Below are 15014 nucleotides of genomic sequence, written 5' to 3'. Positions count from 1 at the left end.
ACTGGAGTGTGTGTGGAGTGTTCAGGGCTGCTAGGAGAGGTGCAGGAGCAAACAGGTTTCAGAGTAGCAGCCGTGTTAGTCTGTATCCACAAGTACTCCTTTTCTTTTTACAAGCAAACAGTGTTACTAGTACCTGCCCAGGAGAGACACAGAGACCCATCCCCTTTGTGGGAGTGAGCGTTTGGGTCTTGGAACATTTGACAGCGACCCACAGAGCTGCTAGCCTGCATCCCTCCAACCTTGACTCTCTCCAGTCTGGCTTCCTCCTGCTCCGCTTCACTCATGCTGCTCTCGCTAAACCTCCCTCCTGGCCCTGTTCCATACTCACCCTCACAGACCTCTGCTGTTCAGACCCTCCCTGCTGAAAATGTGCCCCTCCCTTGACTTGCATGGCTCCATCCTCTCCTGCTAATTCCTTTGGCATCTCATCCGGTGGGTCCCTGTCCTCCCCTCTTCAGGAACAGTCCCCACAAGGCTCCGGCCTTGGCCTTCTGCTTTGCTCATGTGATGGCTTTTTTTATGAACAATCTCCACTCCCACAGCTTCAGTGCCCATCTTTAACTCACAGATCCACCTCTCCCCTCGACCTCCTGCTCCCCACAACCCCACATCTTGGCCAGTGGGCCTCTTTTGGATGGACTTGTCATCAATTGGTGCTGTGTTACCTTCAAACATCCCGCCCCCTGCCCATCTCTGTCACTCAACACATCACCCTCCTTCCGGTCCCTTTCCCACCCTGCCCTTCACACTAACAGTTTGGGCCTTCTGTTCTCCCAACAGGCTTGGGTATGTGTCCAGGACACACATGTGTTATCACTTCCTGCAAACTGCACCAGCCTTCCTAGGAATGGAGCAAATGTAACCCGCAGAAGTATCAGCAGGAGGAACTGGGATTTGCATGACTCCTTTTTCTAAAGCTAAGGGGAGAGCTGCTGGGGTGCTCTGCAGCTGATAGCAGTGTCTTTAGGAACATAGGAGGGGGTTTGTTCCTTTCTACACCTCCACTGGGGACTGGCTATACAGCCCTAGCCTTGTTAGTGCACTACACGCACACAGAACCAGGAACGGTGCAAAGTAACACAAGGATGCCTATTGAATCAATGGGAAACGACAAGAACCCAGATGGTGGAAGCAGTAGCATTGTCTGAGTCAGTAATTAGTCAGCCCCCCTGTGGTGCTGTGCTAAAGAAGAAACTGAGCTCCCAAACCCTTATGGTCATTAAAGATCCTAGACACTTTTTTCAAGAACAGGGTGTGTTAACCCTAGTGTCCTGGCCAGAATCTCCAATCACATTCTGCCTCCCTAAATTCCCCCTGCAGTTTCAATTGGCTACTGGGGTTTTTACTTCCTCTCCTAAACTGTTGTGCTATTGTACTGTGAGCTGTTAAACAGCTGCCACTTTCCACCCCAGAAGCAGCTGCACTTCACTGTTAGGTGAAGTCATTCTTGTAAGGCTTTCCTTTACAGAGCTCTGAGAGCCTGCTGGAGGACAGATGCTAGAGGTATGTCATGTATTTTCCCACACACACACACACAGCTGCCAGCTGTTTTATAGCCCGGGAACTGCACTACAAGCAGAATGTAACATATGTATTATATTAAGATTTTTTTTAATGGATACAGCTATAAGCACATAGCATCAGCTAAGGAAACAGGTCTCTAAAGAGGCCGGGAAGGCGGGTGAATCATGTCTTCTTCAGCACTGGGCAGGTGGCAACAGCTTGACATTTCTCTAACAGCAGCGAGTGTGTGTGCAGATTGAAGATGCCCAGTTGTTTTCCTAGGGAGGCAAATATGTGGCTGTGTGTCCAGGCCTCCCAGCCAAGCTAGAATCATTCTGTGCTTTGCAACAACTGTTGTGCTTTCACAGAGCTGTCCTTGGGCAGGGAGAGGGGGAAGAGTCTGACAACACCCAGCTGGGGCTTTCTTCTCCGGTGCCAACTTTTGCGCAGAGGCGAGAACAAGATGGTGTATTCTGGGAAAGGAACGAGCTCTGTGTCACTTCCAGAGAGCTGGGCCAGTGGGACGAGGGGGATCCACAATCCACTCCAGCAGCCTCGCAAAAGGGGTTGACAGGCGGCTCTAGCTAAACCAGTTTCTAATAGTGTGAATGGCACCAAAGCACATTAGAATCAGGTTAAAAGGCAAACCAGAAGCAGGCCCCTAGCATGATCTTAATTACACCAGTGAAAATCAGGAGTCACTCCCCTGGAGTTATGCTACCGCAAAACCAATGTGAATGAGAGCAGAAGGGGCTAGATCTCTCTTACCTAATGTACTGCTTGGCTCCAAGCTGGACCAACCCATTAGAGGAAGGGGAAAACAGCGCCCACTTCAGAGGAGCATTCTATCTGTAGCCGTTCCCTGCAAGGGATCCCATCTATTGGGAATTATAGTAAATCTTTAGCCATTAGCCACTGGACTTGTCAGCAGTCACGCCAGATCCCTCTACCACAGCTGCAAAGCCCAAGGCAACTGCCCAGCTCTTCATTGCTTCGCCCTCCTGGTAGGGAGGGCAAGGGGAGGCCAACGAGCTGCTGGGAATTACGGGCTGCAGCCAAGCTGAGCTTGAGAGCAGGGGTGACACTGATGCAGCCGCAAGTGCGAACATAGGCCATGGCTAGTAATCCCCCCCCCCGCCCCCGACACATTGAGTGAGATGGTGCCATCTACACAGAGACCATGGCGTTGGGCCATTCACATCCCCTGAGTGCCCGGAAATACGCTGTGCCACAGGGGATGCCAATAGCAGAGCTGCTACGGACCCGTCCCACCTTGGCAGAGCTGTGAAAGCACAAGAGGCAGGGCATGGCCTATCCCCTCCACCTCGACCAGGTTAAGGCTGCCATTGCACTTGCACTGGTGCCCATTACAACCAACACCGGTGTGACCGCAGGACCCATGGAGCAGGCAGTTGTGTACTTCCCCCATAGGGGGCAGCACTGAGCCCTCTCTCAGTCCCACACCCCCATCGCGAGCTCTTTCTTCGATGCTCTCCCATTCGATTCAGGGTGCGCTGTGGTCCACTAGCCCGTGGTGTGTGAGCACCGCCCAGTAGAGCATGGAGTGATGTGACTAGCAGAGAGAGAGAGAGAGAGAGTGTGTGTGTGTGTGTGTGTTTCGAAGGCCAGTGGAAAGCGCACCTGGCACTGGAAGCGGCAGGTGGGTTGGCCTGGGGATGGTCCTTAGTTCCTACAGGAGTTTGTTCCACAGTCTGGGGTTGGCTCCCAAGACGGCTCTGGCTCCTGCACGGACAAGCTTTACCCTTTGGACTGGCAGTCCTGCTGGGGGCTGTGGTCCTTGTCCCAGAGCTTTAGACATAGACCTTGCCTCGCTGTTCTGTGGGAAGGCAGCATAAAGAGCGGAAGTCAGGTTTGAGGAGCTTGTCGGTGAGCTGGGGGATGTCCATGGCTCTGCAGTTCCTTGTGGAGGTGGGGGCAATGGGGGTTGTCCATGGGGCCCGCTCACTGCCAGCTCGAGCAGCCCTCCGGCAGGCTCTGTAGAACCTCCTCCAGGTTCAGCTTGTCGGCTCTGATCTCCTGAAGGTCGCGCTCGAATGCCTGGATTTTCTGCTGCTGCTGCTCTGCCTCCCGCTGCAGATGGCTCAGTTTCCTCTCCAGGGCTCCGGGCCTGGCCAGGCGCAGCCATAGGCGGTCCAGCTGCAGGCGGCTAGTGCTCAGCACAGTGGCTGTATGCGTGTCCTGCTCCAAGTTGCCTAGGCGGGATGAAGAGGAGACAGCAGTGAGGGAGGAGGCAGAGAGCCCTGGCAGCCCTGTGTGGAGCCAGGCCAAAGGGGCTTTAGACAGATGCTGGGCTCACGCCTCAGGGGTGGGAATGAATTAAAAGGGCATAAAGGGAGTTGGAAGCTCCCAGCTACTGCAAAGAATAAAGCGGGGGGTGGGGGGGAGAATTAATGTAAACATGGCTCCCTACTGGACTGGGAACAGCCTTGTGGTACCTGGGTGCTATCCTCACCCTGCATTGCCTTGCTCTGACCCTGGGCAAGTGACTTCACATTCCATTCCCACACCTGTGGCATGGGGCTAGCGATGGTCACTCCCCGGCTCCCACCCTGGCAAAGCACCTGGAGCACCAGTTTTAGGTGGGAGGGATAGCTCAGTGGTTTGAGCATTGGCTTGCTAAGCCAGGGTTGTGAGTTCAATCCTTGAGGGGGCCATTTAGGGATCTGGGGCAAAAATTGGGGATTGGTCCTGCTTTGAGCAGGGGGTTGAACTAGATGACCTCCTGAGGTCCCTTCCAACCTGGATATTCTATTATCTATGGCTTGGATGTGGGAATGTCCTCAGTGATGGGGAAACCTGATCATGAAACTGACTTGCCACAGTGAGCAAAACCAACCAGGCTAGTTTCACTACTCAGCCTAAGCTAAAATGCAGAAAAAGACACTAACAGCATCCAGAGGGAGAAGCTGATTTACTATTGGGCCCCAGCTGAGATCACAGCCTCATTGTGCTAGGCACTGAATGTGCACACACCGGGAGAGGATGCGCTTGTCCCAGTGAGCTCAGAGCCTGCAGAGGCAAGACAGACAAAAGGTGGGAGGGGAAACAGAGGCCCCAAGAGTGGATGTGACTTGGCCAAATTTGGCTGTTGAAATCCCTTTGGGTTCAATAATCTCTGGCGTTTTCAGTGACACAGAGTTTTATCTCCCCTCCACCCAGATCTCAGTAATGTAAATTAAAAACATCAAATAAAAAGGATAGAAAACTTCCCATTTCCTTGTGTGCCCCAAGCTCCTGGCTTGGTAGGAAGCCTGATTCATTGCTGGCTGCCCTCCCTGACACTGCACCCAGGCCATAACTGACCCCACAATTACAGTCTGGTCTCACCGCTGAGGATCCAACGGGGAGAGGGGGGGAAGACTACCCATGCAAATCCAGCACCTAGGTCCAGAGGCCAGGACAAAAAGCAGCTCTGGATGTGGATTGTGCATCAGCCAGTCCTGGTCTTTTCGTGACTCAGGAGGCCACTGACAACACTGGGAGAGAAGTGCTCTCCTTGGCTGCATTAGCAGCAACTCAAAAAAGTGCAGGCTTAAAAAAGAAAAGTACAGCACTGCCCTTTACTGGTGAAAACTGGAACTGCACGTGGTGCGGCATGCTGACAGCAGGTGGAGATTCTCCTTTCACTCAAGTGCTTGGGCTGTGGTTTCGGAGCAGGAAGCTCTGGGTTTGATCCCTGCTGTGGCTATCAAGGTCCTAGTGACCACGATGTAGAGCAGAGACTCAGCTGTGACATCCTAGGTGGCTACAGATCTGTTGTAATAAATATAGAGCCAAGTTCCCAACTTGAATTGCAGCATCTAAGTAAACAGAGATGCCCGAACTGGATTTGGCTCACAGAGAAGAGCTAACACCAAGGGATTCCAGCAGGCCACGCTTTGCAGCAGCATTTCCCTCTGAGGTCCCACGAGGGCATTTATCCCTCAGGAGATTTCTTCAAGATCAGGATGGTGGAAGCTTTCATGACATTCACAGGTCCCAGGCAGCATGGCCCCCCGGCAGCACATGCTGCTGGAGTGGAGCTGTCCCACGTGACTGTGCAACAGGGTCGACAGACAGCTGAGTGGATCAGATGGCTTCGGTGCCCAGGAAGGGGATATACCACCAGTGCCCCGGGGGGGGGGGGGGCGTTTCTTACCTAAGCTGCTGAGCAGATTATTCAGGGTCCCAATGTCCATCTCCAGGGAGCTCTGGGCTTCTCTGAGGCTCTTCTTAGCTTCACTCATCCCTGTCCTCACCTTCCAACAGAGATACGGACATGCATTAGCCACACCCGAGATAACAAGCCCTATGGAGGATTCTAGCTGCCAGTGCCAACAGATCAGCCCCATGTGGGCGATCCCATGGATGGCGTCCCAGCCTGCATGTGGGGTATTCTCCAGAGCATGCCACATGCGGGCCTTGCATGCCATGGTGCCCTGGGGTTCCTTGGACAGAGCCTCAGTCCAAATAAATTGCTGAGATTTCCAGATTTGCGCCTGCCCTCAGAATCAATGGTGTGGGAGCCGGGGGGCAGGTCACTGGTGAGGAAAGGGGGACTCTTCCCCACAGTCCCATGGGATACAGCTCACCTGGTGAGACGCCTCGAGTTCTTCCCTGAGCTTCTTGGACACGTGCTCCTGCCTTGAGACTTCTGCCAGGGTTACATTGATGCGCTTGGCGAGCTCACCAGCGCGCTTGCGTTCCCGCTTCCCTTCCCTCAGCACGGCCTGGGACCTCTGCACGGCGTGGGCAGCACAGGGTTACAAAGGGAAAGGATCTGTAGGAGTTGGCTTTTGCGTAGCTCCTCTCCCATCCCATCCCCTCCTTGTGCTGAGACAAGACGTCCTCTTAGAGAGGTTATCGACAGAGCTCGGTTGGTAGCCCGGACCCCACCCTCGAACAACAAGAGCTTTTGGGCCACTCACCTGGTGGTGTAAGTGAAGGCTCCGTAAGGGGGATGCTGAGCTCGGAGAGTGGATGCACCAACCCTGCCCTCCTGACACAGGAATTCATGTTGGACTTAGAGGCAAGTCAGCTGGAGCATGAGACACGCTGCAAAGCCAGCCCAGCATGACTTACAATCCCTGCTCAAGAGAGGGCCTTGGATCTAAAGGGCAAGGGATGCTGCATGCCAGGAGGCAGGGCTGTGTGGGGATCAGGGGGCTGCGGGTTAGAATCAAGGCTGATTGACAGAAGGGGTTCTGAACTGCTCTTAGGAAAGACAGGGGGTATTGCAGGTCAGGATGGGGGTGCATTGGCAGAGCTGGGGGGGATCCCCAGGGCAGCAGGGGATGCTGCAGGTTAGGATGGGCGTACATTGGCAGAGCTGGGTGGGGATCCTGTACCAGGGCAGCAGGGGTGTTGCAGGTCAGGATGGGGGTGCATTGGCAGAGCTGGGGGGATCCCCAGGGCAGCAGGGAATGCTGCAGGTTAGGATGGGGGTACACTGGCAGAGCTGGGGTGGGATCCTGTACCAGGGTAGCAGGGGGTATTGCAGGTCAGGAGGGGGGTGTATTGGCAGAGCTATGCTGGGGAAGCCCGTGCAGCATCTCTCTGCATTAAGCCTGACTCCAGCTCCCCCTTCACTTGCCATGTGCCAGACTCCCGGCAAGCCCTGCTCAGGCTTGTCCTGCCCCCCTCTCTATGCATCACCCTCTCAGTTGAACACCAGCCTTGCAGACCTTGGAGCTCTCCTTGGCGACTCTCTCTGCTTCTCTGACTGTCTTCTTGGCTGAAGTGGAGACAGACACAGTGTTTCCCAGCACCCTCTCTGCCTGTCTAATCTTCTTCTGGGCATCCACGGTCACTCTGTCCCGGACGATGGCCAGCTTCCTGCTCACGGCGGCCTGCCCCTTCTGACGTGCAAACACCCTCTTCCCCCCTGCAGACAAAGGCAGCGTTTAAGAGACTAGGCCCCTCCACCCCAGCGTGCACTGGTGTAGCCTCCTGGACATCAATGGAGTTAATCCTGATCTACCCCAGGGCCAACAAGAGGAGAAGCAGGCTCAACAGAACCAGAGCGAGAACCCAGCAACCCCCAGGCATTAGAATCTCCCTGGGAAACGGGGCAGAGTCAAAACCAACCTTCCCCTCCCAGCATCCAAGCAGGAGGGAAATAAACCCATCCCCAAACCGTAGCAGGGAGCCAGCCATGCTGGAGGACTGGTAATAGCCTCCACACCTTGTCGCCTCTAGGTCACTGGTTCAAAGGCTGCCGTGCATCAGACGTCTGTCTATCCCATGGCGCCCCGAGAAAGGAGCTAGGGGATCAGCAGCCTCAGCACAGAGAGCAGGAACGGAAGGGGCTGGGCATGGCCCCGCTCCGTGTCAGGAGAAGGGCAGGGTGGGGAAGCTGGCAATGGTGCTGCTCAGGCGGTGCCTGTCCTAGCAGCCTCCGAGAGGTTTTAACCTCCCACGGCTTGACAGACGCTGCCTCCTCCAGCCACATCTGCTGCAGTACAGTGGGGTGAGGGACGCCCCCCAGCGCATCAGTGTTTGACTGATCGGAAACGGGAGCAGAGCCACGTGCACCCCACCGCCCCGGTCAGGTCCCATTCTCTGATTTGCTCTCTGCAGCACCGAGAACTCCCTGCTGGCAGTGTAGAAATGTGCTTTCCCTGCTCCATCTGCATTCGCCTCTGACTCCTGCAGGGGCTCTGAACTCCATGGGGCTGAGCAGGGTGGTGGCCCTGTGTGTCACACTGCAAGGCAGGGTTGGCACATCCCACGCCCTGGCTCTGCTGGGATAAGTTGGGGGGGGGGCGGGAGCGGAAGAGCTGAGCTCTGGTGAGATGCTTTGGGCAGCGATTGTTACCTTCCAAGCTGGACAGCAGGGACTTTGCTTCAGAGACCACGGCCTTTCCGTGCGAAACTGACGAGGCTGCCAGAGTCCGGGCAGCATCAACCCCCTTCCGCAGCTGCAGGGGAAGGAGAGGCAGGAGTGAGATCTCGGGGCATGAGGGCGTCTCATCGGGGGAGCCTTCCTGCTGATCCGACGATGCTATTCAGAGACTGCTTGGGTGGGTTTTCTTGGGGCAGGACAGCAGGGGGCCAAGGCATGTTCTGGGCTGACTCTGGGGACCCAGGCACTGCCCTCTGCATCTGAGAGCCCTACAGGGCCCAGGGAAAAGAACTATGCCCAGCTTTGAATGTTCCGGCTCCTATTCTGCCCATGCCGGCCTGGGTGAACCCCCAGTGAGGGGTTTTTTTTGAGGGGGGAATGTCTCTGCCCTTCCTGCCCCTGTTCCTCGCCCCTGAGTGGGCCCAGCCACTGCAGACAGTCCCCTCTGGCTGGTGGGGGAGCGGCAAGCGCGGGTGCTGGGGAGGTCGGCCTCATCTAGTTCTCTGTGGCCAGAAGGACCGCAGCAGGAGACAGGGCCTAGAGAGAGGGTAGGGTGTGTGGGAGGGGAAGGGATGAGGGAAACTGAGGGCTCCTGTGGGGATGCAGAGGCCTCTGTCCCCTGGAAAGGATGAAGAACCTCACTCTCCCCACTCCTGTCTGCGCTGGTGGGTGCAGATGGATGCAGATGAATATCACCCCCCAGCCTAAATCAGTGGCAGGCTCCGAGTTTGCCAGGAAAGTGGCTCCCCGGTTTCAGCCCCCGGCCACCTTTCCCTGCAACACTTGCCTGCTGAAACTGCTGAGCCCTCTGCAGCTCCGTGAGTGGCGCGGCCATCAGAGAGTCTCGCGCATCCAGGACCATGCGCTCTTTCACCTCCACCCCCTGCTCCAGCTCCATCACCTCCCGAGTCAGGGCTCCGGTCTGCACCACTAGGGAGCGCTGTGGGATCAGGCACCAAAACAGCTTGGTCAGAAAGCAGATGCTGTCGGGAGGGGGCATCTCCCATTGCTCCAAGCCCCCAGCATCCGAGAGGCAGAGAATGAGCTCAGAGGAAGTATCTAGTGGTCAGAGCATAGGACAGTGAGTCAAGAGACCTGGGCTCTGTTCCTGGCTTAAAGTGGGGATAATATTCAGCCTCCCCAAAGGGCCCTTAGAGGCAGGCGAGATCTGAGCTGCTGCTGCACTCGGCACCATTCTCAGGCTAGGAGCTGCTCCCTTCCCTTCCCTGCCAGCCAGCGCCTGTGGATGGAGAAAGGCCGTGCTAGCCACACTATGGTCACGCCCATGGCCACACCAGAGGTGGCTCAGACTGTCCCCTGGCTGGCTCAGCACAAAGGCAGAGAACTAAGCTGGCTGGTCTAGTGGGAAGGAGCTGGATGGAACTCAAGAGGCCTGGGTTCAATTCCCAGCTCAGCCACAGGGTCTCTGGATGACCTTAGGCAAGTGTCTTCATCTCTCCTGTGCCTCAACTCCCACCGTGCCTTACAGGGGTGTGAGGATACAATCCAGGCACAAGTGGGAGGTATCCAGATACCATAGTGATGTGGGGGGGACAAGTACCTAGACAGATGACTCGGCCATGGAGCCTGAATCTCCTTTCCACCCTAGAGGGGCCCTGCTGGGCTGGGACTGGGCACACTGCTGGCTGGGACCCATCTTAGTCTCCAGCATGACTCCCCAGCCCTGCAGTTGTTAGCATGTGCAAGCACTAAGGGCTGCCCACCAGCTCTGGAGCGTCAAGGTTCTTTGCCATGTCTGCATTAGCTTGGTGGATGGATACAAAGGTTCTCTTGGCCTCAGCTGCCACCTCCAGCACGCCAGCAGCCAGCTCCTCTTGCGCCTGCTGGATTTCCAGGTACCTAAACAGAAGGGGCACAAGACAAACCTGTGATCTCGCAGGAGGAAAGGGGCCTGGGCTGCTCACTGCAGGAGCGTCTTCTGCTGGCAAAAGGACACAGTGAGCTGGCAGTTGGCCAGGCATGCAGGGCTCAGGGGATTGCTGGTGTAGGGAGTCCCCTGTAGCCTGCGGGTTTGAGGCTGGTCCAGACTGATCGTGATCTGGGAACCAGCACTACCCGATGGCACTTTGGTGGCTTGTGTACAATGATTTTGGTGGGTCTCAGCCCAGGTGTTCACAGCACAAAACCACCACAACCAACCCCCTTGTTGGCAGGCTTGGCAAAGAGGCCAAGGACTGAATGGGCCATGCAGACAACTCCCCTCTTGCCCCTAGTGGGGGTCCCTGCCAGCTGGGGTTGAGGCACATTGGCAGGGCATCGTGGGGAAGGGGCTCCTGTGCCACACTCCCATAGGCACCCTGCTGTTCTCATACCGGTCTTCCAGCTCTCTCTTGAGCCCCAGGCTAGCGTTGTCCTCCAGGATGCTCTGCAGGAGAGCGTAGCTGGTGTTGGAAGCGAGCAGGGCTCTCCTGGCCACAGACTCCAGCTGAGCTGCTGCGTCCTCGTGACTGCAGAGAGGACCCCCCACCCGAGAGATGCTATCAGAGGTGAGCCCTGAGGTTATGCTCCAGAAGCAGAGCGTAGATGGGATCTAACCTTGTGCTGTCAGTCTGGCCTGAGCTCGCTGTCTCAGGCAACAGAACGAGATCGAGTCGGATGAATCGCCACCACTCACCCGATGCCCGCAGCGGGAACGGAACGATTCCAGCCAGAACACACGAGGCAGAATGGCATCCAGCTCCCAGCTCCAGAGCCGCACGGTGCCTGTTGGGCTCCTTGCTCCAGTCGTTGGAGCCCAGAAGGCGGGCAGGTGGCGTGACCACCCCTCACCTGCACCTCTCTGCTCTCTAACAGAGGACACCGTGATCCAGAGCATGCCGGTGTCACCGCACGGTCCGTGCACTTGGCTGGTTACTGAGAACTCTCCCAGCACGGGGTGCTTTAGAGCACACGGGACAAGCTCAGGCACCTGTCCCAAGACCTTCCCTCTGCCTCAGGCACAACACATGGGTCAGCAGACCAGGGCGCATGAGGATGGTCAGTGAGCTGCTCAGAGCAGGGGATCCACAAGAGGCCTGGCTTTAAGGATGGAGGTTCAAGGAGGGGGGAGGGGAAGAGTTGCTTCCAAGAGTGAGGGGGAGCCTGAAAGTGGGAGGAGGAGGAGGAAGAGAGGGAACGACCGCAGAGAGGCAGGCCGGGGCAGAGCCTTGGAGAGAAAACAAGGTGCCCAGAGCAGGGAAGCAGGGCTGGCTCCAGCTTTTATGCCGCTCCAAGCGGCAAAGGGAAAAAAAAACAAAAAAACCAAGCTGGTTGAGCTGCCGCTGAAGTGCCGCCGAAGAGGAAGAGAGGGACTGAATTGGCGCCAGAGACCCGGACGGGCCGCCCCTTTCTATTGCCTGCCCCAGGCACCTGCTCCCTTCGCTGGGGCCTGGAGCCGGCCCTGCAGGGAAGCCAGCGAGAGGATTGGAGGAGGAGGAGGTGTCAGAGTGAGGCGAACCCGTATTGCACAGACTGTGGGAGATGTGCCCGTGTGCACACGCAGGCATGCATGGGTGTGAATCTGGGTGTGCATCTATGTGCACGCATGTCCAAAGCGCGGTACCTGGCAGCCAGCACCCGGGACTCCAGCGCGAGGCGACTCCAGTTGGTGGGCTGCTGGGAAATTTCATGAGGAATGACCTTAAAAAAACCAAACATATAAAACAACATGAATGTGAAACCCCAGGGTTCAGCCCCCGGGACCCCTCTGCGGGAACAGCGCAGGGCTGGGCAGACTCCTTCCATGTCACATTCTGGGTGAGTCTCACCGGATGGTTCTGAACGCACCTTTCTAGGGCTCTCCCCAGCTTTTCCTGGTGGGAAGAACAATCCCCCACACCCCCAACTCTGCCACCAGGATCTCATGGGGGTGGCAGAGTCACTGAACGGATTTCCCCTGGATTAAAAAGAGAGCAAAGGAAGAAATCTCACCCTGGGGGCATTGCACCTGGAGGGCTGCAAGGTTGAAAGGTCACCAAGGGGAGTGGGGGAGCGCTGTGCTTGCCTATTGGTGCTGCTCCTTCACCCGGAGGAGCAGGTCACTGATTCAGGTCCTACTACCCCCTGCGAGCATGGCCCCTGCCAGGCCAGGGATGGGAAAGTAACAAGGGGCCTTCCCTGATGGGGCAGCAGTACCAGCCCCTAGCGCAGCTCAGAGCCATTTTGTGCCGCGGGAGAGGGATTGAGAGAAGCCCAGCGTGCTGGGCTTGAGCCAGGCACCGTTGTCGCTAGCGTAGCCGCAGCCTGCTGGATCTCCCGCTGCGCGGACCGCAGCACGGTGCTGATTTCTGACAGGAGGATGCAGGTTTTCTCGTCGCCGCCAGTGGGGCAGCCCACGGTCCCGCTGACGTTCCTCAGCCGACCCCACGTGGTGCCCACGGAGCCCTCCAGCTGGGCAAGCTGCTCCAGGAACACCGCCTTGGCATCTGCAAGCAGCACAGCGAGAGCGCTCCTGCAGCCATCACCCCTTCCCTTGGGGGGCGGGGGGAAACCTGTGGTGTCGCATTGCTGTCTCCTGCCCAGGGGTGGGGAGTGGCACTCCGGCCCGTGCTCACACCTGTGTGTGTCTACATGGCAAGCAGGACGTCTTCCCCAGCCTAACAGGTTCCAGTGCCGGGGGGCTCTGATGATAGACAGTTGGATTCCTCCACTACACCTAAGTCCACCCTCTTGAGCCCTCCTTAACAATTCCTCTCCCCGGGCAACACCCAAATACCTGTAGCCATTAATCAAGCGCCTCTCTCCTCCCCGCACTGAGCCGTTGCTGAGCCCAGCTCTGGACATTTACCCTGCGGGTCCCTCCACCCAACTCATCCTCTTCTCTGAGCCCCTCCAGTTTGTCAGTATCCGCCTGGTAACGTGATGCCCACAGCTGCGGCACAGCCGTGCGGGACAAGATCTTTAAGGCCGCTCAGGGGCAGGTTCCCAAGGCTCAGCACCCACAACTGCGGCCAGATTTCCACGCGTGCTCCGCACCCAGCGGCCCTGCCATGACACCGGCAGATCGATTTCCAACAGAGGGCTCAGCCCTCAACATGCACCCAGTGCACCGAGCTCTTGTGCAAAGGTCCCACTGACTCCAGCGCCTGATGGGGAACGGCGTTTTTCTCTGCTCTGGCCCCCGCTGACTGGAGGAACACTGGCATCCCCGCTGTCCACAAGGGAAGCGTGCCTCTGTACTGCGCGGCTGGCACCCATGTTGCTCCCTAGCGACTCCCTCGGGCCACGTGAATGCATGGCGGAACCAGGCTCTGGAGGGAGCCCCGTCCACGTGGCCCTTACGCTGCCTTCATCCCCGTCGCCCCCGAGCGCCGTGGAGAGTAACCGATATGCACTGCTCCTCTCCCAGGGCCCTCCCTGCACTGACCCCAGGAGATGAGCCTCCCCTGCCTCTGCCCCCCCTACCTGGCAGCTGGTCTCCTCGGGGCTCCTCTCCTAGCCCTGGGTAATGGGTCCGGGGGCTGCTGCAGTCTGGTTTCTGCAGCCACGCCTCCATCTGCTGCAGCTTGGCCTTCAGCTTGTCAGCCTGCAAGGGCAATGGGGTGTTTCAGAGAGGACGACTTGAGAGGCAGCCTATAGGGCCAAGGAAGAGTGATGTGTGGGCCGGGATAGGGTGGTGCTTTGGGCCAGGCTGAGCAGGGCGGTATATAGGACAGAGCAACATATAGGCAAATATAGGGTAGGCGTATAGGGCCGGGGCAAGGTAGGGTAAAGGGCTGTGGCCCGCAAAGTGATGGCACTTGGGAGAGGGCACAGCACATGGGGGTGGGGGAACGGCAGTGTGAGGGATGGGGCGGGGCCCATGAGAAAGAGGGAGTAAGTGCCGCTCCATGAGTACGAAGAGCGGTCAGGGTGGGTCAGGGGTGCGTGGGGCGAAGGGGATTCTAGGCAGGCCTGGGCAGAGAAAGCAGGGGGCTCTGAGGCAGGGGAGGATCAGCACAGTCAAGGAGGCAGGGGACGGGGGTCAGATTCGTAATGGTCCAGGCCAGGAGGGTCCATTCTAGTCTGACCTGCTGCATACCACAGGCCATAGCATTCCATCCAGACACCCGGTACTGACCCCTGAGGGGAGCGGGGTGCCCGGGGCGCTGCTAAAGGGCCTGGACAGGCAGGGGGACCGAAGCCGCGCTGGCCCTGGAGGAAGCCTGCGAGGAGGGGGCAGCTCCTGGCTCTGTAATCCCCTTGACAGGGGGTGTGGCGGGAGGGAGGGCGGGTGCCGTACCTCGTCCTTCACCAGGCCATAGCAGACGGGACACTCCTGGCACAGAGTCCGCTCCGGGGCGTAGAAGAAGTTCACCTCGCACTGATCGCACTTGTAGCCCACAAAGCCCCTCGTGCAGATGCACGTGCTGTTCTCGTGGCACTGGGGGGTGACGGCACCCAGCGGGGAGCAGTTGCAGGCTGCACACAAGGGACAGCGGGGTCAGAGGACAGCAGCTGGCGTGAGCCAGACCTAGGCGACCCAAGGTAAGGAGGGGCGCTGCATCCCTGGCAGGGTCCAAGTCCGTCCATGGACTGGAGCCATGACCGGTCAGCCCAGCGGCTAAGGCATAGACCCTGATCTCCAGAATAATGCCAACGGGAAGGAGTAGCTTCATTGAATCCAGAGCAATCACTCCAGATTTGCACTAGCGCAATCAAAATCAGAGCCTGGCCCACAGAGGAGAAC

The 15014-nt window shown here is 57.6% G+C and overlaps 1 protein-coding gene across 5 annotated transcripts in view; it reads right to left on the bottom strand.

Annotated features, from left to right (window-relative positions):
- Positions 1 to 1583: 1583 nt before the first annotated feature.
- The window catches only part of LAMC3 (laminin subunit gamma 3), a 45185-nt gene continuing 31754 nt past the window's right edge, over positions 1584 to 15014 (bottom strand). For 2 of the 5 annotated variants that reach the window (XM_073314279.1, XM_073314280.1), the window contains 12 exons: positions 14568 to 14746; positions 13751 to 13871; positions 12566 to 12771; positions 11910 to 11986; positions 10681 to 10815; positions 10072 to 10207; positions 9135 to 9287; positions 8321 to 8423; positions 7188 to 7387; positions 6096 to 6242; positions 5663 to 5762; positions 1584 to 3716 (listed from right to left, as the gene is read on the bottom strand). In XM_073314279.1, the coding sequence (XP_073170380.1) occupies positions 3466 to 3716; positions 5663 to 5762; positions 6096 to 6242; positions 7188 to 7387; positions 8321 to 8423; positions 9135 to 9287; positions 10072 to 10207; positions 10681 to 10815; positions 11910 to 11986; positions 12566 to 12771; positions 13751 to 13871; positions 14568 to 14746 (1808 nt within the window). In that variant the 3' untranslated portion in view covers positions 1584 to 3465. The other 3 variants (XM_073314281.1, XM_073314282.1, XM_073314284.1) reach the window with 3 other exon arrangements.

This window comes from Lepidochelys kempii, chromosome 16 (genome assembly GCF_965140265.1).
Source record: "Lepidochelys kempii isolate rLepKem1 chromosome 16, rLepKem1.hap2, whole genome shotgun sequence".
NCBI lineage: Eukaryota > Metazoa > Chordata > Testudines > Cheloniidae > Lepidochelys > Lepidochelys kempii.
The sequence above is the reverse complement of the archived record's forward strand: the minus strand, read 5'-3'. Positions and strand labels throughout refer to the sequence as shown.